The following is a 25316-nucleotide window of genomic DNA, read 5'->3' as shown; positions in this document are numbered from 1 at the left end:
AAGTGGGTGGTATTCCATTAGGAGACTTACAGAATCTATCTGGAAATAAAGGTGGAATAAGGCATTAATAATAAAAGTGTACAAACAGATAAAATTACACACACACACATTTATACATAGATACAATAGGGAGCACCAACAGGACTTGACTGACTGGTTCATAGGCAGGATGGGGGATAGAAGAGGAAGGAAGTTATGGAGAATGATATGCAGATTTAGCATGAACAATTGGATTGAGGTTTATGCACTGAAAGGGGTACCACTGAAGGAAAAGCAGAGGATTATTTTTTCCCTTTTGTTTTAAGGCAGTAGTAGCAATCATTGTTTGAGAATGGCCCGTGTAATGTCAAGTTAAGAACAGAGCTGGATATATGAGTCTGTAACTAAGATTAATCTTCTACTCTGAAGCTATAAAATAAAGACTTGCTGGTTTACTGATAGCAGGAAATCAAGGGAGTGAATGAGACTGCCTAGGGGATCAGCAGACAGGAAAAAGAAGAGGGCCTAACCTGAGTCCCAAGGATCTCCTACCTTTAGATAGAAGAAGAAACTATAAATATAACTTCTAAGAAGTACCCACAGAGGCATGCAAAAAGCCAAGAGAATATGGTGCCATAGAAGTTTTTTTACGGAAAGAGTAGGGAAAAGGAGGAGAGAGTAGAGTCAATAGCATTAATAGTTGATCAGAGTTCAATAGGAGAACTGAGAGGGATCCAAAGGACTTGAACACATGTAGAAAATCAATAACCTTAAAAAGATCCCTTTAAGAAGAGGTTTAGGGACAGAAGCAAAAGTGGGATGTTGTGATTACACAGGGAGTTAGTAGGTGAAAATAAATGCCTCTCTTTACCCATCAAGAGACAAATGGATAAAGATGTGGCATATATACACAACGGAATACTACTCAGCCATAAAAAAGATGAGATCTTGCCATTTGTGACAACATGGATGGACCTTGAGAGTATTATGCTAAGTGAAGTAAGTCAGAGGGAGAAAGTCAAATACCATATTTTCTCATAAATAGAAGAAACCACCACTTAGAGACAGAGATTGGATTGGTGGTTACCAGAGGCAAAGAGGGGAGGGAGGAGGGCGAAAGGGGTGATTCGCACATGTGTACGGTGATGGATGGTAATTAGTCTTTGGGTGGTCAACATGACATAACCCTACACAGAAATCAAAATATAATGATGTACACCTGAAATTCATGAAATGTCATAAACTAATGTTTCCTCAATAAAAAAAAATACACTCCTCTCTTTAAAGAATCTTAACTCTAAGATTAACTGAAAAAGAGTGTGTGAAGGGAGAAGGGTTTTTTGTTTTTGTTTTTTTAAGATGTGAGATACCAGACCATGTCTAAATATTGATGAGGAAGACACACTGGAGAAGCAGGAGCTGAATATACAGAAAAAAAGCAAGATAACGGATGGAGTAAGGTCTGAGTAAAAGCATGAAAGGATGAGATTCTAAGCACTTACAAGGAATATCCTTTTGATATAAGACTGAACAATTCCTTTATTATCTGGAGAGACAAACAAAATGAAAGTGGTGGAGTTAGCAATGGATCCAGGCTGTGGAGCCTGAAGCTCGTATATTTGAGGAAGTCGTTTTTAAGAACTGCGATACAAAACTATAAACACAAAATTAGATTCAGGGCCTTAGACAGGACCCATGATTAGGTTTCATTAGTTTCATGGTAAACCCACAAAATCTGAGCTAAGGTCTTTCTCAGAGAATGAAGAGACAAAGAAGTCAGATTAGAAGTAGAAAAGATGGAAACTGTTATTGCAGAGAAAGAGGTAAAAGACAGTGATTAAACAAAACAACTATGACTGCCAGGTAGGCTTAAAAGATTGGGACCAGTGAAGTTCAGTATCTACTACAAATTCAGCATCCATTACAGTTTGCCCATTTGAGTGACTTTTCCTCAGCAATATTCAGGTACATGCAGAGAGGAGGTAAATAGCTTAATGAAGGTCAGAGAATAGCCAGAGGAGGTGCCAGAAGGGAATGAGGGAAAGGGAGTTTTAGACATTTATAAGAATGATCATATTGGACAAGGAAGTAAGTGAAGAAAAGGGCTGAGGAACAAAATGGAAGAAATCAATGGAATCGAAGTTCTGGAAAAGCTGAGGAACTTTTGCAACGGGAGTACTTTAGTAAACAAAATGAAAATCACCCCCAATTGAGAGTCACTGGTCTATAAGAAAGCATTAGGAAGACATATGCAAAAGCAGTAAGAAAGTGCTCTAAAATAAACTTTTACTAGAGAAAACACATTTCACTGGAAATGTAGTAAAATCACATTTACATAGCACAATAGCTTTGAAACAACTTACTAATACAAGTATAAAGACTTCAACACTGTTTAACAAATTAAGTATTTTAATAACAATCACTCTTGAGGAAGACTCGCTTTGAGCTAACATCTGCTGCAGATCCTCCAATTTTGTATATGACCTGCTGCCACAGCACGGCCACTGACAGATGAATGGTGTAGGTCTGCACAGAACAGAACTTGGACCACCAAAGCAGAGTGAGCCAAATTTAAACTATAGGCCATCAGGGCCGGCCCGACAATCACTTTTAAGAATCAAGATAACACAGGAAGAAATGCTCACAAAGGGTATTATAAATAGTGCCGAGTCACCTGATTAGAGCTACTCTACCACTTCAGAGACAGTGTTCTACTTCAAATAAAAATCAGTGTGACATTATGGACATCCCAAATTGGAATGTAACGTACTATGTAAAATATTCCACTATTCATATAATGAATATTTAGGGCAAACAAAACTATACTGACACTTCAACATAAGCTCTTAACTGCATGACTAAATTCTGAGTTAGTGTCCGCCTTTTTCCAAATCCCAAACTAAAACTATATTCAAACAAAACTTCATGGAAATCCATTACTTAAGATTCTAAAGGAAAACCCACTTTCCAAATTTTACACTTTGGATGAACATTCAAAAGTTGATGCATTTGGCCATCCAGGAAAAGTAATTTTTCAAAAATATATGCTTTGGGACTTAGTAATATTATTATTTGAAGTATATCTAATGAGTCAGTTTCCTTCCCTTGTTAGGAAAACCAGAGAGTAACTGGTTAAGCCCAGATTTTAAGCAACAGGCATTTAGGGTAATTGGAGTAATATCATTCAATTGATTTTTCAAAAGATGAGTACAGCTCTTTCTTGAAAACTAAAGTCTAAAGAATTTTATTATCACCAAAACAATCCAATACCCTGACTATGCTAAATTGCTAAATGCAGCTTTCAACATTCATGGACTGGAAACCCTCAAAAACAGCAACCATCATACCAAGCCCAGTATTCAACTCCAAAATTATTTTCAAAAGATCCACAGATTTCCCCATTAATCCCCTCCTCTCAACAATTCACAGAACCACAAAAGCCTTCCCAGGGAAAGATCATCAGGATAACATTAAGTATCAATTAGCATGTGATAATGCACTCCATACCTTCCTTTTCATTCAGTCAATCCTGTTTCTAAATAAATGATTAGCTGTAGCAATGCAACACAAACTTCTAGACAGAGTAAGTCAAAGTAAAATGAAAAACTATTCAACAAATAAAAGAGTCACAACAAGACAAAGGAGCTAACAGATAATCTCACTTCAATTCTAATTAAAAGTAAACACGTATAACTATACCTTCAAGTACTCCCACAGCTAGGAATCTTCCATAGAACAATTCTACCATCGGGTTCTTTGGCTTCTCTTCATCCCTAAAGCATGTTAAAAAATATAAATGTGATTATAATTTTTGGACTTGTAAATAATAGAGAAAATATTAAAAGAACAATTATATACCAAGATGATAAATTTATGTGATTATTATGTACTCAGCTCTGCTATTTACAGTGTTACCTTGGGAAAGGTACTTAAATCCATTCTTCCATTTCCTCCCCTGTCACCTGAAGATAATAATGGTAACTGAACTCACAGAGGTGTTGTTAAGGGTTAAAATAAGTTACTATGTGGAATGCCCTTGCCAGAGGATCTAACAGAGTCTGTGCCCATCAAGTACCTGATCTTTCTATTATCATTACACATTTCTATCTCGGACTCTCAGTCTGCACAATATATGCTTATCTGGACTTTTCGGGAAGGGCAAAAAGCCAATCTTAAACAAAGGAAATTTCTATAATACTTCAATTATGTCATTTCCCACATTTACATCTAAGAGTGCACACCATCCCAAAATAACAGCCGTTGCCAGTGAAGGAACCAAACACCAGCTGTGATCCAGAGTACCTAAAGAGCTACACCATCCTGTTCTGAAGTTTTATGTTGCTCGTAAAATTAGTCATTTGTGAATTTTCCAAATTGTTTAATACATGGATTTGGTTTTTTCCTTTTTTGCTTGAAGCAAACAGAGGTTGATAATTTTTTAAACCTTTTATTTTTATGTTTTGTACTCTGCAAGAAAACAAAAGTTTATCTTGGTTTTAATATATAAAAGTGCGCTGTATCCACAATTGTGTATAGATTTTTCTTCATGGATTTTGTGTTTAAATTAGTAAAATTGATCTGTTAAATAAAAAGGAGGGACGGCCCGGTGGTGCAGTGGTTAAGTGCACATGTTTTGCTTTGGTGGCCTGGGGTTCACCAGTTTGGATCCTGGGTGTGGACATGGCACTGGTTGGCAAGCCATGCTGTGGCAGGCGTCCCACATAAAAAATGGAGGAAGATGGGCACAGATGTTAGCTCAGGGCCAGTCTTCCTCAGCAAAAAGAGGAGGACTGGCAGCAGATGTTAGCTCAGGGCTAATCTTCCCCAAAAAGAAAGCAGAGGTGCTGTCTCTTGATAAATGCATTATATACATTATTATGTAATCCTTAAAACAACTGCTGGGAAGTACTTTAATTAACCTTTGCAACAATCCTATGGATACATGATAAAATCCACTTTCCTACTCACTTTTTACTTAAATTAAAAAAAAATTTTCATTTTGATAAGACACACACAAAGTTTACCATCTTAACCATTTTTAAGTGTACAGTTTGGTACTGTAAAGTTGTTGTGCACCAATCTTCATAACTCTTTCATCTTGCAAAACTGAAACTCTAGGAGTGATGTCAGCAACATGGTGAGTGAGTCACTCCCTTCATCTCTCCCCTCTAAGTTACAACCACTCAGACATCCAGTGACCAAGGAAGGACTCCCGGCACAGCACACCAGAACACCTGAGTATCCATGTATCTGTACGTCTGAAGGTGGGTGGACTGGACCTCCGGGAGGCAGTGGAACTCGGGGAGCAGTCCCCTCCCTCTCCTCTGGCAGTGGCAATCCAAAACATAGATTCTAACACTGTTGTGCACGCCAGTAACCACAGGCTGCAAGGGCAAACAGGGCACTCATGGCTTAGGCCCTGCCCTCCCCACCGGTGGTGGCAGGAGGGGCACATGTCCCTGAGGCTCCAGGTCACAGTGGAGCCAGCAACTCGGCCCCCTCCCCCTCCCCCAGCAGGGGCATCAGTCTTTCCAGCAGTGGAGACTATATCCAAGACATAAATTTCCCTGGCAGGGGTGGGGTGTCCTGAACTGAGGTTTCAGAGCAGGCTGCCAGCGCATGCCAAAGCCGGCAAGCAGAGGCTGCAGCCCTGTTCCCCTTCAGCAGTGGCAGATGGTACAAACATCCTGAGGCTTCAGGACACAGAGCGGTCCCAGTGACCCAGGCCCCTCCTCTTCCCATGGCAGTGGTGCTGGTCTCTCCAGCAGCAAAGACTGCAAATAAAGTGCATATTTGATCCGCAGGAGCACGGTGCCCTTACCAGAGGTCTCAAAAAGCACACCAGTAGACACCAGTGACCAGGGACTGCAGGGCCAACAGTAAAACCTGTGGCTTACCCCTACTCCTCCCCTAGCAGTGGCAAGTGGCACCTGCAACCTGAGGCTTCAGGAACCACAGTAGAATGTTAAGACCCAGAACCCAGTGCTGGCAACCCAACACTGGCTCTACCAGCAATGGGGCTGCATACAAGAAGCCAGGCCCCAATAGCAACAGCAACACCTGTGAACCCAGCGCCCCTGGTAGCAGTGCAGCCAGCACCCTCAGATAACCCAAGAGCAGCAGTGCAGAGGGTCTAAGGGGCAACAGAACCCAAGCCTGTAAACAGCCTATGGAGAGAAGTGGGGGAACACGAGACCCAGGCAACCCTGGAAGCAGCAGAAGTGCTCATAGCCTGGTGACCCTAGTGGAAAGACCTGAGCCTGCAGTGACATCGAAAGCAGCAAGGCACCAGCAATATCAGTGGCACAAGCAGCACAACCCAGGCACTGATGACACCTCTAGTAGAGGCAGTGTAGGGGGAAAGTACAGGCTCTCAAATACAACCAGAAGCAGCTCAGAACCAAAGTAACCAAAGCTGTACTCAAATAAGAAAGGTGGTTACTACCAAAAACGCACCAGCAGAGGACCAATTCGTCAAACACCACAAAAAACTACAGTAACATGGCAGCACAGAAGCAGAACGACAGCTCTCCAGAAAGCAAACTTGGAGTTACAGAAGATCACAATCTGACTGACAAAGAAATCAAAACAGCTGTCATAAAGAAACTCTACAAGTCACAACAAAATTCAGAAAGACATTTCAATGAGCTCAGGAATAAAAATAATGAAAAGAAGCAACACTTCACCACAGAGAATGAAGCTCTAGAAAAGAACCAAACAGAAATTCTAGAAATGAAAAACACAATTAATGAGATAAAAAATAATGTAGAAAGCATAAAAAATAGAGCAGACTTTAAGGAGGAGAGAATCACCAAGCTTAAGGATACAAACTTAGAAATGATGTGGGTGGAGGGGGAGAGAGAACTAAGATTTTTTAAAAAATGAAGAAATTCTTCAAAAATTATTTGACTCAATTAGGAAAAGTAACATAAGGATTATAGGCATCCCAGAGGGAGACGCGAGGGAGAGAGGAGCAGAGAGTTTATTCAAAAAAATAATAGCTGAGAACTTTCCAAACCTGAGGGAGATACTGGACATGCAAGTACAGGAAGCTAACAGAATTCTTAATTACATCAATGCAAAAAGACCTGGGGCTGGCCTAGTGGCACAGCAGTTAGTGTGCACATTCCATTTCAGTGGCCTGGGATTCGCCAGTTCGGATCCCAGGTGTGGACATGGCACTGCTTGGCACGCCATGCTGTAGTAGGTGTCCCACATATAAAGCAGAGGAAGATGGACATGGATATTAGCTCAAGGCCAGTCTTCCTCAGCAAAAAGAGGAGGATTGGCAGCAGTTAGCTCAGGGCTAATCTTCCTCAACAAAAAATAAAAAAGAAGAAGACCTTCTCCAAGGCATATAATATTAAAACCATCAAAAGCCAATGACGAAGGAAAAATATTAAGAGCAGCAGGAGAGGAGAAAATAATCTACAAAGGAACCCCCATCAGGCTTTCAGCAGATTTCTGAGAAAACTTACAGGTTAGGAGACAGTGGAATGATATATCCAAAATACTGAAAGACAAGAACTATCAGCCAAGAACACTCTATTGAGTGAAATTATCCCTCAGATATGACAGAGAAATAAGTTTTCCCAGACAGACAAAAGCTGAAGGAGTTCATCATCACTAGACCTCCCTTACAAGAAATGATGAAGTGAGCCCTCATACCTGAAACAAAAAGGCAAAGGTTTACAAAGCTTTGACCAAGGAGACAAATAGACAAAATCAGAAAATTGCAGCTCTATATCAGAATAGGTTAGCAAACAATTATAAAATAAAGGATAAAGGGAAAGAAAGCATCAAAAATAACCACAAGCTGCTCAATTTGGTCACAAACTCATGACACCAAGAAGAATAATTTGTGACAACAAAAATATAGCAGGGGATGAGGAAAAGGATAGAACCCACACAGGCTAATGGAGATAAGAGGCTATCAGAAAAAACATTATTGGGGCCGGCCCGGTGGCGCAGCAGTTAAGTTCACACATTCTGCTTTGGTGGCCCAGGGTTCACCAGTTCAGCTCCTGGGTGTGGACAAGCCATGCTGTGGCAGGCGTTCCATGTATAAACAGTAGAGGAAAATGGGCACGTATGTTAGCTCAAGACCAGTCTCCCTCAGCAAAAAGAGGAGGATTGGCAGCAGATGTTAGCTCAGGGCTAATCTTCCTCAAATAAATAAATAATAAAAAAAGAAAAGAAAGAAAAAGATTATCTCATCTATGAGATCTTTTATTCAAACCTCATGATAACCCCAGGATAAAAAATCAAAGATTCACAAAGCATATACAAAGAGAAAACTGAGAAAATCATCACAGAAAACCACCAAACTGAAATGGAAGACAGAAATACAAGGTAAGAAAACAATGGAAATATAGAACAACCAGAAAACAAAAGACAAAATAGTAGTATTAAGTCTTCATATATCAATATTCACTCTAAATGTAAATGGATTGAATTCACCAATCAAAAGACACAGGGTGGCTGGATGGATTAAAAAACAAGACCCAACAATATGCTGCCTCCAGGAAACACATTTCAGCTCTAAACACAAACATAGGCTCAGAGTGAAGGGATGGAAGATGATACTCCAAGCAAATGGCAAGCAAAAGAAAGCAGGCGTCACCATACTTATATCAGACAAAGAAGACTTCAAGATAAGAAACATAATGAGAGACAAAGATGGGCATTATATAATGATAAAAGAGACATGTCAACAAGAAGACATAATGCTTATTTATATGCACATAACACAGGAGCACCAAAGTATATAATATTAACAAACCTAAAGGGAGAAATCAACAGCAACATAATACTAGTTGAGGACCTTAACACCCCACTTAAGTCAATGGATATATCACTGGGAAGAAATTCAACAAGGAAACAGTGGCCCTAAATGAAACATTAGACTAGATGGACTCAATAGGTATGTACAGATCATTCCATCCAAAAAGAGCAGAATACATAATTCTTCTCAAGTGCATACAGCACATTCTCAAAGACAGACCATACGCTGGGAAACAAAGCAAGTCTCAATAAATTTAAGAAGACTGAAATTATATCAACCATCTTTTCTGACCACAATGGTATGAAACTAGAAATAAACTACAAGAAGAAAGCTGGGAAAGTCACAAATATGTGGAGACTAAGCAACATGCCACTGAGCAAATGTTGGATCAAAGGAGAAAGCAAAAAATACCTGGAGACAAATGAAAATGAAAACAAAGCATACCAAAACTTAAGAGATACAGCAAAAGCAGTACTAAAATGGAAATTTACAGCAATATAGGCCAACATCAACAAATAAGAAAAATCTCAAATAAACAACCTTACTCTATACCTATGAGAGCTAGAAGAACAACAAATCCCAAAGTTGGTAGAAGGAAGGAAATAAAAATCAGAGCAGTAACAAACGAAATAGACTTAAAAAACAACAGAAAGGATCAATGAAATTAAGAGCTAGTTCTTTGAGAAGATAAACAAAACTGATAAACCCTTAGCCAGACTCACTAAAAAGAGAGAAGACTCAAATAAATAAAATCAGAAATGAAAGAGAAGAAATTGCAATGGACATCGCAGAAATCCAAAGGATTATAAGAGAAAACCATGAAAAGATATATGCCAACAAACTGGATAACCTAGAAGAAATGGATAAATTTTTAGACTCATACAACCTCCTAAAACTGAATCAATAAGAAATAGAGAATCTGAATAGACTAATCACAAGCAAAGAGATTGAAATAGTAATCAAAAACCTCCCAAAAAACAAAACTCCAGGACCACACAGCATCTCTGGTCAATTCTACCAAACAATCAAAGATTTTTAATTCCTATCCTTCTCAAACCATTCCAAAAAACTGAAGAGGACAGGATGCTTCCTAACTCATTTTCCAAGGTTAACATTACCCTGATACCAAAATCAGACCAGGACAACACAAAAAAGTAAAATTACAATATAGCTGATGAACATACACGTAATAATCCTCAACAAAATATTAGGAAATAGAATACAATAATACATTAAAAGGATCATGTACAACAATCGAGTGAGATTTATTCCAGGGATGCAGGGATGGTTCAACATCTGCAAATCAATCAATGCGATATATACCATACTAATAAAATAAAGAATAAAAATCACATGATCAACTCACCAGATGCAAAGAAAGCATGTGACAAGATCCAACATCCATTTATGGTAAAAACTCTAAACAAAATGCGTATAGAAGGAAAGTACCTCAACATAATAAAGGCCATATATGACAAACCCAAAGTCAACATCATTACTCAGTGGAGAAAAACTGAAAGCCACTCCTCTGATGGGCATGAGCATTCCCTCTCACTTTGAAGTTAGGCGGACCACATGACTTGCTTTGCCCAACAAAATGTGAGCAGAAATGATGTGTGCCACTTCTGGGCAGAAACTCTGAGAACCACTATACTTTTCATTGCCATGGTGATCGCAGAAGCCTGTGATGAGATGAACCTCTGCCAGCCTGGAGCCGAGTGAACAGATGGGCAAAGCCCCTTGCTCACACTCACTGAGCACATCTAAGGATATGATATAAGATTCTAAAGTGTGGGGGTTGTTGCCACAGGACTACCTAGCCCACTCTGACTAATAACAGGCAGTGCTCTATTTTACTGATAATAAAGCTGTAGAGTAGGCTGTCAACTTGCTCAAATTCATACAACTAGTAAGGGCTCAAGCCGCAAAGTGAAATCAACTCTGACGCCAAAACCTATGTATCCTCCAACTACCTATACTTTATCTCTGGGCATTTTAACTCTATGGAAACAATTTATTTCACACCTTATATTTTATACTATGATAATAAAAAGGACTTGAGACTTATAAGGGGGAGAGGAATGATCCAAAAATTGTTTCTCTTGACGTAAAAGTCTATGAATCTTTAGATGTAACTATTAGTCAGAGTCTCCTTTCCGTGGCCTCATATTTCCATATAGAAAGCAACAGTCCTGGCTTCTCCCCGTATTGTCACATACATACCCCATGGAAAGAGCAATGACTTATCAGGTTGGTAACTTTGGCAGAAGGAACTTGGTGTGAGTATCTACTAATTCTGAACTCTCTTTCCAAATCTTTTCAAATCTCCCTGCCTGAATTTGGCCTGCTCTCCACTGACCTATGGTAACCACTGACCTTCCCTAAGGACTTAGGTAGGAATCTTCCATAAACTATTTACCTTGTCCTTTTTCTGCAACCTCTCAGAGGCCCTACTGTTTACTATGGATTTAAGCTGTGAATCTCAGGGCCCAGACTGTGCTTATACCAACAGAAATGTGAGGAACACAATTGAAAAGCAATTAAAAAGACATGAGACTCCTATAGTAGAAACAATATATCCACCACTTGCACAAAGGCAGAAGAAAAGACACTGACACAAATATCCAAGGCCAAAAGAAATCACTAAAGAAAACTTGTATCAGGGACACTTTACCCTTGGGAATTAGGTTGGTAGAGAAAGAGTTCAAAGGTCTAGGGCAGCTGATAGAATAACCTAGAACACTTTGGGTCAGTGCTTCCCAATATTTTTAATGCCATTGGTACACAGATAATATATGCAGAGAATTTTGGCGTAAAAATACATGTTTTCTCATGATCAGACAAACAGGATCAACATCTCCAAATACCCATAGTCTGGCCTGCCATGGCATACCACCTGGAAAGCTCTGTTCTAGACAGGAAGAGCCAAGTGGTTCAAAAACAGTTTTAGCTGCACAAACAGTAAAGAACAAACAGAAAATTACTGAGAAACGAATGAGGAGACGGACATATTTCAAATAAGACTTCAGATTTCAGACAAAGTGGAAAAGTTCTAACTTCTTTTAAAACAGTTTTAGAAAAAGGGGAGATAACGTGTTAGTTACTAGATCAGAAAAGGTGAAAAAATCAGAAGAGAATGACCCCTCCAGAAGGAACAACGATTCAGCAAACAAGAAAGCGGCATTCTTCTAAGACTACAGATAAAAAGCAACTGGCAAGTCATATGCTGAACACAGGATATGATATCAAGTGCTTACAAAAAGTCAGGCGAGATTTGAGAGGAGGAAATAAAGATTTCAGGGTAAAAGATTCAAAGAATTACTGAAAGAACTTCAAAGAGAAGTTATCAGTTACTATAGATGGGGATACAGATATTGTTCACACTGAGGGAACATGTGCAATAAATTTTTGGTATTAGAACTCTACGGAAAGGTACAAGGAACGTGAGCTTCACTAAAGAGGAACCAGGGTGTACAACTCTCCTCAGTGACCAGAGCTCATTAACTCTCAAGAAGAGGAACCTATCAAGACAATATCAGAGAAATAAGTTAGAAAAAACCAAATGTATAAGCCAGAAAAAGTCAAAGAATAGGAAGAGAAGAAACTCATCCATCAACAGGGCTGGTCCTGCATGCAGTAGAGGCTAAGAAACAGGTTAAACTGTTAAAAATTCAGCCAAACTTTCCTAAAAGAAGAATGAAAATATATATTTGTAACTGAACCTTAGAAGTATATCTTTTTTTTTTAAAGATTTTACTTTTTCCTTTTTCTCCCCAAAGCCCCCCAGTACATAGTTGTATATTCTTCGTTGTGGGTCCTTCTAGTTGTGCATGTGGGATGCTGCCTCAGCGTGGTTTGATGAGCAGTGCCATGTCCGCGCCCAGGATTCGAACCAATGAAACACTGGGCCGCCTGCAGCAGAGCACGTGAACTTAACCACTCAGCCACGGGGCCAGCCCCTTAAAAGTATATCTCACCCAGGAGAAAGACAAAGCAGAAAGAAATATACTCAAGGCCTATAACATTGAAAAGCTAAGGAAAGAGCAGTATCATAGAGAGAATGATCTTCACTGGATGTTGGGACTCAGGGTTCAGAAGCATCAGCAGCAGATTCAGTTCAGGAATACAATGGGGAAATCTTCCAGAAGAAACTAACATGAAGAGAAGAGATATTAACATGAAGAGATGAAAGAAATTAACTTAGGAGGCAGCTCTCACGGGTCGAAGCAGTTCCATACTAGAACGCAATGGCAGCAACCACTGTGGCATAAAAACATGTCATTAGAAAGAACTTGCACTCAGTGCAGCATTGGGGCCCAGCAAACTGAAGCTTGTGGAAAATGCAACTAAACAGTTTTGGTGGACAGGAAAGAAGCGCACTTACGACCAGAGCTGTCAGCATCATAAACTTCTAAACACGCCAAAAGGAAACAGCTTTCAAATGCAACACTCAAAGATAGAGACAGTTTGCTAAAACAATTTTTTTCCCTCAGATATTGTAGATTTACTGCCATAATTAATCTCTTGGGCAATTTCTGCCAACTTAGTTTAAGCTCACAGGTAGTCATCTGCAACCAACTGGCCCTCAATGACAGGCACCCTGGCAGAACCAAAGCCAAGATGATTTCTTCAGTTTATAACATTATCCTAAGTTTCTGTTACAGTTTTCGGCAACAATGTGAGTCTGAATTGCACTAAGTTCCGGGAATATTATAGTTAGGCCAATAGCTAAAGGGTTGAAGTTTTGCTTTTGTTTCAAAATTTCAAAGGTAAGAGATCAATATTAATTGTGTGTGTTCTCATAATCCTCTGAAATCTAAAATTAAAGCATAAGAAATTGAACATTTGAAGGACTGAAGGAACCGCACACAGTCAAGTGGAAGAGGTGCAGGCTGCACCGTAGACCCCCACTCTACTCAGACGCAGAAACGACGTGCTTGCAGCTGAGACTGCAGAAACTCAGCAACTCACAACTGACTCTTCTTTTTGTTAGACTGCAACCACAAGGGAAAAGAATCTGATTTTTAAGTATAATTTCTTTGGACATTATCTTAAAAGATCAAGAAAATGTAATTTGGGAACTTATTTTTTCCCTGGGAATTTGAGAATGAAAGAGAGGTCTCAAAGACTGTGGCATCTCTTAGTTGTTAACATTGCATAATTAGAATATTTTTTACTTTAATCTCATTGCAGATCATGTTATAATGACTTTTATTGGACAGTGAAACTGGTCATAATTTAAAAGTAGACAAAAGAGAAGGGAGAGGATTTTCAGCCTTGGATTTCTGCCTGGATTCTAAGTGTTAATTTGAGTTCTGCATTTTGTAGGATCACATCAGATCCTGTGGTGGCAAATCCTCAACAGTCCACCAAAGTTTCAAGAAGACACACAAAGGAACCAGTGGTTGGTATAAGGAGAGTGGCCTCATGAGAGTGGGAGTAAGACATCCTGAAAGTGTATGGATTTCTTTCTCTAGGGAGGCCTGCCACATATTTTAAATAACCAAAGTCTTAACGGCTCAGCCTAATGGGTAGAAAATAAAAAGCTCAGGAGTGCTGAGGAGGAACTTCATACCCCTCTCCTCAGGATTCTATGTAAAAGGACTCCAGCAGGCAGAATTAACACTCCTGCCATTTCCCCACCACTAACCTCTTCCTTCTCATAGAAAGTGACTGATTGTTGAATCTAAGGAAAAGAACTGGGCATGTGGGATTAGCCCTTTCAGGGACCGCTTTTTAGACCTTTCTCGCTAGATTCTGATCTTCTGGTGGAAATCTAAAACTACCCAGCATTTGTGGCCACAAATTCCAAACAGCTTCTCAATAATACAGCTAACATTTGGGTTCCCATACACCTATCTCCCATTCCCATCTCTCTGTTGACATTAACACATAAGAGGAAAACAATGAGTGTTATTCATCAATCTCCTAAAAACCAATCACTAAATTTCATGATAACTTACGTCTCCTCTTCAGCTTTCATTTGGAAGGCATCTTCTAACCAATCTAATAATTTGTGTGTAAACTCACTCACGTCTTGCTGTGGAAAGAAAAATTCTTGTTGATATCTGAGCCTACTAATAAAAATACTAAATCTTACAACATAAAACACAGCCAGTCATTTCAAACATAGAATTACTGACTGCTCACAAAGGTATCATATGAAATGTTTCACATCAAATGCAAGAAATATTTATAACTTAACCAGAGTATGAAATCAGTATCTGAGAAAAATAAGCATTATATTGATAATCACTGTGATTGGGTTTCACCCCAAAAAAAAGAAAAAAAATATATACACAACTTAAAATTCACACTTACAAATGAGATTTTTAAGAATTATCACCAACAAAGAGCTTTGTAATGAATCTTTATAAAATGAAGGGTTCATATTACGGAAGAGTTCTTCATTATATAAAGAATTATTACTGGCTTCTCTCTTAGAAGGAAGACATGCTTTCTCACAATCCATTTTCTTAATTCAACTTTTCCAATCAACTTTTTAAGCCATTTCCACTTTCACTAAGGTACCTGTTAACTTGGACAGGTTGAGTCCAATCAATCCGTGGCTACTGAGCCCACCATCTCATGAACTTCAAACTGAGTCTGTATTCAGACCCCGCCCACACATCAGCTTTTGCCATCCCTTCCTTTGCTCCTAGCTCCCCTAACATAGAAAAAACAGGAATAGGCAGTAGCACTTGTACTCGTCAACTACTACAATTCTTTCAATAATGTGATCGGAACATAGAAAATAGGTTCATAGAACCCAGGGGGAAAAAATAAATCAATCCTACTCAGACTGCCCAGTCAAAGACACATGAATCAGTGTAAGCAATACAGCTTTAATTATCACAATAGCCCCAAGTATAAAACAAACTTACTATATCTTTCCAGCTAGGAGTTTTTTGAGAAGCATCTGGGCCAACCTATTCACCTTTAAAATGTTGAAACTAAGGTCTAGGAAGTTTAAATTGTTCCAAAGCCAAATGTTTAAAGACAACTAAACTCAGCACAAAAATCCAGTTATAAACATCCATACCATCTGGAGTGGATTAAATAGGGGTCCACCAGGAACCTCAGAAAGTGTCCTTATTTAGAATAAGGGTCTTTGCAGATGTAATTAAGGTAAGGATCTCAAGATGAGATCATCCTGGATTAGGGTGGGCCCTAAATCCAATGATGGGCACTCTTATATGGAACAGAAAAGGAGCAGACACACGCACAGGGGAAAAGGCTATGTGAAGACAGACACAGAGACTGAAGCTATGCTGCCATAAGCCAAGAACATCACAAGCCACCAGAAGACAGTGAAGACAAGGAAGGATTCCACCTTAGAGCGACTGGAGGGAGCATGGCCTGCCAGAACCTTCATTTTGGACCTCTAGCCTCCAGAACTGAGAGAGAATAATTTTCTACTGCTTTGAAGTCACTTGGTTTATGGTAATTTGTTACAGCTGTTCTAGCAAACTAACGTAACACCTTAAAACAACTTTCCATAACTTTAAAATTCTCTAACTTTACTTATCTTACAAGGTTGTATCTGACAAGAAACAAAAATGTTTCCTAGTCATCACAATACTTTTCAGAAGAAATTAATCCCTATCTTTTTTAGCATTCAATCTAAAATTAACAATTATAAGATAACTCCATCTGTTTTCATGGAGAGAAAAAAGATGAGGTCTTTAGTATAACATTTTAGTTTTAAACTGAAGCAATTATAGGTGTGATTAAAAATTAATAGCACTATATACAAAAAGGTATCCTACTAGACTCTCACCTATTTCAAAACATGATATATTCAGGAAGAATACGAAATGTAACTATAAACTCACTTTTTAAAAAAGTAATGAGGCTTACTTTCCTTATGGATTTATTCCACTATATCACTAATGTGTACTTCATATTCAAGTGTCTGAGAATAAAAGAGAACCAAACCTATACCAACCTGAATTAATGTGCAACTACTTTAAAGACCTCTAGAGAAAAAGAATCAACAATGAGAAAACCAGTGGGTCTACACTGCTAGCGTGAAGCAAAGGCATTCATTCACACTGTGGCATTCTGGAGTAGCTAACAGCACAGCAGCTAGTTGTCTCCTTGTCCATTCTAACAAAACTGAAAAGTCTGCCTCTGTACCTATAAGTTTGTGCTGTCCCATTTTTAAATAAGAAAAGATACCCAAAGATCAATATTCACCTATAGAAAGGTTCAACACCAAAGAGAGTAACCCAGAAAAAGAGAAAGAAAAAGCAATTCCAGAAGAAAAGATACGTAAAGGAACAGAAGTGACTTTTTAAACTTAAGTGTATACTCAAAGCCACTAGAGAATATAGTGCACATACTAAATAATAATGCTACAAAAAATAAAAAACACATCTAGAACCAGAAGCACCTAAAATGGGGGGGTTGGGATCATTTTCAGGAATATTATTTCTTTTGACTTGTGTTAAGCATTGTTATAACAGATAAGAGTAAAACACAAAACCTGAAGTGCACTAGGACAGTGTTAGAAATTTTTTAAAAACAAGCAAAAAAATAAAAGCAAATCCTGATGTGAATACCTTTTTTGTTCATTTACCTTTTCCATAAAAGCTGAATTAAAAAATAAAATAAGGGGCTGGTCCCATGGCCAAGTGGTTAAAGTTCTCTGCACTCCACTTTGGCGGCCGAGGTTCATGGGTTCAGATCCCATGCACGGACCTACTCCACTCATCAGCCATGCTGTGGAGGCATCCCACATACAAAACAGAGGAAGACTGGCACAGATGTTAGCTCAGGGCTAATCTTCCTCAAGGAAAAAGCGAGGAAGACTGGCAACAGATGGTAGCTCAGGGAGAATCTACCCCACCACAAAGAATTAAAAATTAAAAAAATAAAAAGCACAGGGAAGGCAGTAGCAGAATCAGACATCTTTCAGAACCCTCCACTAAACACCCTGACACAGCCACACAACAGAGACACATGCAATGCCACAGAAACTACACTACTAGTGTAGTGGCTTTTTGCAACTCTTCTGAAATATCGTTTTATAATTCTGCCCATTTCTTCTTCACTGCTGTATATTCAATGCTGTTGCTATAATTCTTAGCTACTTTCTTTGCTTCTCTTCTGTTTTCCTTCTTTAATTTCTCTGACTTCTCAAATTATATGTGAAAATGTTGGTTTGTTTGTAGACATTTTCCACCTTATAGGAAAATTCCTAGTATTCTTTTTAAGAAATGGATAAAAAGCCACCAAGCAGTACTACATAACGATTGGAAAATGAAACCAACAACAAGAAAGCTGATGTATTTCAGAGACCTTTTCTGAGTAATTAAGAGAGCTCCTCCCTGCAGCAGAAACAGGCATAGCAAGAGCATGGATACTATACTGGCACTGGGTTAGCACACATTTGTGAAGACTTTTAATTACACGTCTGCAAACATTCTTAATTTTACCCATGGTTTTCACTTATCAATTTCAATCATTTTTTAACCACAGCTTCATTTATCTTAACTTGCAAGATCATTATTACTTTTTTCTTAATTTAAAAGGAAATCTTTCAAATAATATTTTAAATAGCTCCAGCTTACTTTTAATAAAGATGAATAACAGCATCTTCAATTGTCTTGTATCTTTGAAAAAACTGCTTATGGAAAGATCAGATTAAATAAAATACACATGGTTAATAAACAAACAACCACAATAAAGCTACCTGCTGGGAGTCATTTGACTTGAAAGCATCCTTAAGAATTTCAACTGCTCTTGATGGATCAACATATTTCCTTTTAGTACCAACAAGAAGTGCAAATAGATACCGCAGCTCCCGCATAAAAGGCAAATTCCGATGCTCCTATTGGAAAAAAAGAAAAAACTTTTAAGTGAAGATTAACAAAACCTTTACTGGGAAATAGATATTCATTTTAAAAAGAACCAAAAATGTAACTAATACAGATTAGGGGTGAGTCCAGCACTCCTATATCATAATTAAAGAAGAGTGTTGGTGTCAAAGGAGTCAAGCACAAAAACAGTAGACGACCTACGCTAAGCTCACAATTTCAGCATAAATGCCACATATTCACAGCAAATCATGTCATTATCCAGCCAAGAATATCTCCCTTATTCAAGTCAGTTTACTATAATCCTTTCCATTCAGCAAGGCCCAGCTGCTGCTGAGGACAGCAATAACAATAGCCAACATTCAATGAGCACTAACTACATGCCAGGCACCGTTAAGTACTTTACCTCAATAAACCCATTTAAGCAAAAATCCCTCCTCCTCTATGAAGCCTTCCCAGACCCCTCAAAGTCAGTGATCCCTTCAAACTCCTACTGAAATGAATGTCTTTGACTCAGCAATGAATCACCACCTGCCACTGTCACATGATGATCTTTATTATCAGACTAATATTAGTCTGATAAGTAATTGGACTAGATCCTAATATTAGACTAAAGTAGCATCCCCCTAGTGTTCCTTTGAAATCATCCTTGACTTTTGTTTCTCAATAAGACTCTAAGCTTCTCAAAGAGAACTTCCATATCTCTTCCACAACTTTTTGCTATACAAGGCAGGCATTCAATTCTTACTGGCTGATTAAACCAAACGCTCCAAAAAGAACAGAAACAACCCAATATTACCAATCACAAACAATTTACTTTAAAACAAGAAGGAGACCTTTTTAAAAGAATGTAATTCACATACCTTAGTGAAATACTTTATGGCAACAAATCAGACAAGCAGTTCCTACTACAGTTAGGTCTTGCAATAACAATTATAACATATAAAGCTTATATATACTATTTAAATATTAGAAAAAATTTCCAAGTTTGCATAGTTGGCGTTATCAACATTATAAAATTATAGGGAATGTGTGTGTATATGTTTATAGTTGCTGTCCAGAAGAATATAATCAATGTAGAAACAGTTTCTCCCAGAATGCATTAAAAAAGGAACAGGTGTAAGAGAACAAAATTTACTTCAAATAGTTATTATTTGACCCAAAAAACTATATACCACTACAGCAATCACAAAGTGCATTGTTTGACATAAAAGTGCTAAGTTATGGAAAACCTGGATTTTATTTAAGTATAATAAATTCCATCATCAATGATAAAGGTTAAATGCAAAAGTTTTAAATGAGATAGACAAGTAAACCATAATTTTTCTATGGGACTTCCTATTCCCCCAGCTTTGGCATGTATACATATGTTCTAAAAGTGTAAATACTAAGAATTTTAATCTACAAAATAATTTCCAGAAATAGCTTTAATTTCCTGAGATCAATTTCTTCATTTATCACTATACCTAAGTCATTGCAGTTTTTTGAGAGACTACTTGCCAAGTAACAAAGATGAAATAATTAACTTCTGAAAATTAAGTAAAATTCTGCTGAGAAGCATATTGAAAAGTAAAATACTTCAGTATAAGCAAACATTTTTGCTCCCATCCAATTCCTGTGGCTAGAAAATCCTTTTGAATGTCAAAAGGCAAAACCGTAAATGATAGTAAGAGCAGCTACTGCATTTGGGTAAATTATGAAAATACCAACACATAAACTATGCAAACACTATTCTTTATCTATTTTTAAACAGACTTATCAAGGCATACCTGATATACAATATACTGTACATTACAAAGTATACAATTTTATGAGCTTCAGACTCATATACATCCAGGAAAGCATCACCACAATCAAGATAACGTACCTATCCATTAACCCCAAAAGTTTCTTCACTCCTCACTCCCCTTCCAAATCATCCTCAGGCCATCATGGTCACTTTGTATTTACTAGCAATTTATATAAACCAAATCATACACTATATACTCATTTTAGTGTGATTTCTTGAAATAGGCATAATTATTTGGAGCTTCATTCATATGACTGTGTACATTAATAATTCATTCTGTTTTATTGCTCAGTGGTATTCCACTGTATGGCTATACTACATTTATTTATCCACTAACCTGTTCCAGTTCCTGTGGATATTATTGTACATGTCTTTGTGTGACATTTCTCTTGAGTAAAAACTTGGAGGGAAAGGACTATGTTACATGGTAGACGATTTAAGAAACAACCAAACTGTTTTCCAAAGGCAGTGTACTATTTTATACTTGCATTGGCAATGCAACAAGAGTTCTAGGTCCATATTCTACAAGACTTGGATATGGGTTATATTTTTAACTTTAGTTCTTCTTATGGGGACACAGTGGCACCTCTAGTTCTAATTTGCATTTTCCTAGTAACTAATAATGTGGAGCATCTTTTCATGTAGCTATTTACAATCTGCATATCATCTCTGGTGAAGTATCTGTTCAAATATTTTGTTCCAATACATAACAGGATATTTGTCTTACAATTGAGTTGTACAAGTTCTGCATATATTCTAGACACAATTCCTTTATCTGATACATGTTTTGAGAATATTTTCTCCCAGTCTGTGGCTTGTCTTTTCATTTGGTATGAATTTTTCAAAGATTAAAAGTTTTTAATTTTGATGAAGTCCATTTTATCACTTTTTTCTTTTATGATCTGTGCCTTCTTATTGTCCTACTTAAGAAATCTTTTCTTAACCCAGGACACTAAAATTTTCTCCTGTGTTTTCTTCAAGAATTCCTACGGTTTTCTTCCTTTTGGGTTTATATCCTATTATGAATTTCTTTTCCCATATATAGTGTCCTGTAAGAGTTGAGAATTATTTTTCTGCCTATGACACCATTAGTTTAAAAGATTTTCCCTTTGCCCATTGAATTATTTTGGCAACTTTGACTCAAATCAATTCACCCTGTACATGTAGGTCTATTTCTGGACTCTCTATTCTGTTCCATTGAGCTACATGACTATCTTTTCACCAATAACAAAGTGTCTTGATCACTGTAGTCTGAGGATTAATTCTTCCAACATTGTCTTTCTTTTTTAAATTGCTATGGCTATTCTATATCCTTTGATTTTCCATATAAATTTTAGAATCAGTTTGTCAATTCCTATAAAAAAGCCTGCTGTGATTATGACAGGGATTGCACTGAATCTATAGATTGAATTGAGGACAATTCATATCTTAACAATATTGAATCCCCTGATCCATGAACATAATACATCACTTTATTTCTTTAACTTCTCTCAACAATATCTTGTAGTTTTCATACATATCTTTTGTCCACTTTAGCCCTAATATTCCATATTTTATGCTATTGTATATAAGTATTTTTTTAATTTAAATTCCCAATTGTGTGCGGCTGGTATTTAGAAATACAACTAATCTTTGTGTGTTCGCCTTGTATCATATAATATTGCTGAATTCATTTCTTGGTTCTAGCATCTTTTTGTAGGTGGAGAGTACTTAGGATGTTGTAGATAGACAGTCAAGTCATATACATAAAGAAGACAGCTTTCTGTCTTCCTTTCCAACATGCATGTTATTTCTTTTTCTTGCTGTATAAAACTGGTTGAGAACTCCAGTCTAATCGGTAATAGAAGTAGTGAGGGCCAACATCCTTGCTTGCTCCTGACCTTTGGAGAAAAGCATTCAGTCTTTCAACATTAAATATTATATAAGTTGTAGATTTTTCATAAATGAGCTTTTATCAGGATAAGAAAGTTTCTTGCTATTCCTAGCTTCTGAGAGATTTTGTCATAAATAGATGCTAGCTTTTGTCAAATCCTTTTTTCTTCATCTACTGAGATAATCATATGGTTTTTCTTCTTCAGTCTGTTAAAATGGTGAATTACACTGAACTCTAAACACTAAACCAATCTTGCAGTCCTACAAAAATCCCACTTGCAAGTGAGATATTATCCTTTATATATACTAAGGATTCAGTTTGCCAAAAATCTGCTACAACTGAGAAATTAAAACTCTGTAAAGCACTAAAATCCCGGAACATAAAAAAAAGGTCAATATACATATGAATACCTAACCAGAAGTAATAATTCTAAATAATGTCACATATATTATAAATATAATTCAACTGAGACATCAGAAGAAAGAACCACTGATAATAACAAACTGCAATAACAGGAAGCAATAGGTCCAAAAAGTTTCATGTACAAACTGTAATGATTGAAGGAGTTTTTCTTAATTTCTCTGGAGGTATGGGGGGTTGTCAGGTGATCTTAGTTCCCTTTTAAAAATGGCTTGTTTATCAGCGTGACATTTTATAGCCCAATGATTATAGCTTAAAAAGCTAGTTATAAATCAAATTATATTCCCACTGGCTTGTATTATAAATGTTTCATATGTTTACAGTAAAAGTAGTTTTCAAAATTATACACTAAAAGAAAAATATAGTTTAATAATGTATCATTACTACTAACAATAGGTCACACAAAGTTCAAGACTTTACTGAAACCTAAAATTTTAACTTCTATATCTTTGAGACTAGTTCCCTATAGGGCTACAAATTCTTTAATGACAAGACCAGAAAAGCCCTATACTCAAGCATACTATCTCCATGAGCAATTTTTTTCCACTAAGTATGAATTTCTGCATGCAAATCAAGTCTTATCTTTTTAAAAGCTAATATAAACAATATAATAACAGACAAGAGTTGACATCTGGTACTTACTATGTACCAGGCCCTTCTAAGCCCTTTATGTGTTTTATCTCATCTGATTCTTACAGTAACTCTATAAAATAACTGCTGTTATTACTTACACTTTTCAGATAAGCAAACTGAACAAAGACAGATCACGTAACTTGCTCTAGGGTCACAGCCAGAACCTAGACAAGCTGGCCCTGTGTCTGAGCTCTCACATTATATTGCCTAAGAACATTAACTTACAAAATATAAGTTATACATTTGTACTGCAAAGACAGCCAGTGCAAAACTAATCTTCTCAAGGGCTTATCTACAGAAACAATAGAAAAACTTTTTGATTTCCACACAAGTTTTCAGCAGACAATTGAAGAAAGACCTTGAATTGTAAATTGTAACCTATAAAGTTTACTGAAATTTGACAACTCAAAAGGAAGGAAAAAAGCAATTACTAAAGTGAGATTAATGGGTTGACCTTCAAGTTTGACACTGTTTCACACTTGACGGGGCAAGTGCTCCTAAAACAAGCACAGATAATACAGGAAGACCATATCATACATGCTCTGCTTAAAAATCTTTTTGTATTTTACCTTTTGGTTTCGGGGTAAATCTTGAGCATGTGATGGAGGCTTATAATTCAGGACTAATCTTCTAAACTCCAAAAGATTGAATAATGACTGAAAAAGAACAACAATTTAAGATAACTAAGTGAAAATTCTATTAACAAAACCATAAAAATATGACGGGTCTTAGAGATCTGTTTTTGACAATTATACTGCTTATACACAGAACAGATGCAATTAGCATAAGAAAGACTATTTTCTCCCCAAGAAAAAGTCAAATTTCTTATATCTTAACATACTATTCTTGATCATTAACAATATTTATTGTGTTGCAAAGCAGAAAAGTATACATGGACAATGCAAAAATAAAACTCCATACCATATTATATTACTAAAGCTTTCTTTATATTACTACGTGCTTAACAGTTTCCTCAAAATAGAAGATGAACAAATGTAAAGTCTACAACTTTTCAGACACGTTATGTTCACTATGAGTTATCTAGACGTATCAATTCTACCAGGATATAGCACAAATAAACTTATAATAATTTAAATTTATTTAATAATAGTATTATTATATATTATATTATTATAATATATTATTATAATATATTATTTATTATATTATCTGTTATAATATAATGATACATAATTTATTTTATAAATAATTCTAATTCATTTAACATAAACAAATTTATTTATAAATAAATAAATCAGATGCTCAGTGATAGCAGAGCAAAGAAATTACATATTATCTCTGTGCTCAAGGAGACACACAACCTAGAAGGAGACACACATATAATTATAACAATAGAAATATGATTCCAAGATACTCTAATTCAGACCATACAGAGCATAACGAGAGCATATGAAAGACGTCCGTGGGAAGGTTTCCTGGAGCTGTTTTTTAAACTATAACTTATAATCCATTAATGTTATCACGATGAACATGTTTAAAAAATGAAATAAAATGCAATGGAAAATATCAGAACATATCATACACTGTAAATTCACCACAGGATATTGTTTGTAAAATTTTTCTTGTATATATTTTATATACATGTGTACTTGTAAAGTGTTTTACAATGTAGACCGTCTTCCTTTCTGAGAATCACAGTTGATAAAGTTTGAAAATCACTGGACAGGAGGCAATGATGTATTAAATCTTAGTAAAGATGGGTTAGCCAACTTGACTAACACATAGATAAAGGTGGCACGACAAATAAAAACAAAGTTTTGTTTAGTAGGTGGGTGTTTGGAAAACTGGCCTAGTATATATAAGAAATAGAGTCAGATATAGATCTATAGATATAGATGTGGATTAAAGGCCTAAATATGAAAGGTAAAACCAGAAAGCTGATAACAGGAACTGCAGGAAAATATTTTGGTTATTTTGCGATCTGGAAGTATTTCTTAATGCAACAATATGAACATGAGATAATTCATTTATTTATTCATTTAGCAAATATTTATG

General features: G+C 36.8%; 1 protein-coding gene across 6 annotated transcripts in view; it reads right to left on the bottom strand.

The window, feature by feature from the left end:
• The window catches only part of USP25 (ubiquitin specific peptidase 25), a 125634-nt gene that overhangs the window by 55170 nt on the left and 45148 nt on the right, over nucleotides 1-25316 (bottom strand). For 5 of the 6 annotated variants that reach the window (XM_046648081.1, XM_046648084.1, XM_046648082.1 and 2 more), the window contains 4 exons: nucleotides 23870-23956; nucleotides 18462-18599; nucleotides 14728-14804; nucleotides 3679-3752 (listed from right to left, as the gene is read on the bottom strand). In XM_046648081.1, the coding sequence (XP_046504037.1) occupies nucleotides 3679-3752; nucleotides 14728-14804; nucleotides 18462-18599; nucleotides 23870-23956 (376 nt within the window). Of the gene's footprint in view, nucleotides 1-3675; nucleotides 3753-14727; nucleotides 14805-18461; nucleotides 18600-23869; nucleotides 23957-25316 lie in introns of those variants that run through there. The other variant, XM_046648085.1, reaches the window with a different exon arrangement.

The sequence above is a fragment of the Equus quagga genome, chromosome 21 (assembly GCF_021613505.1).
Source record: "Equus quagga isolate Etosha38 chromosome 21, UCLA_HA_Equagga_1.0, whole genome shotgun sequence".
NCBI lineage: Eukaryota > Metazoa > Chordata > Mammalia > Perissodactyla > Equidae > Equus > Equus quagga.
This window is presented reverse-complemented; position numbering and strand designations above follow the sequence as displayed.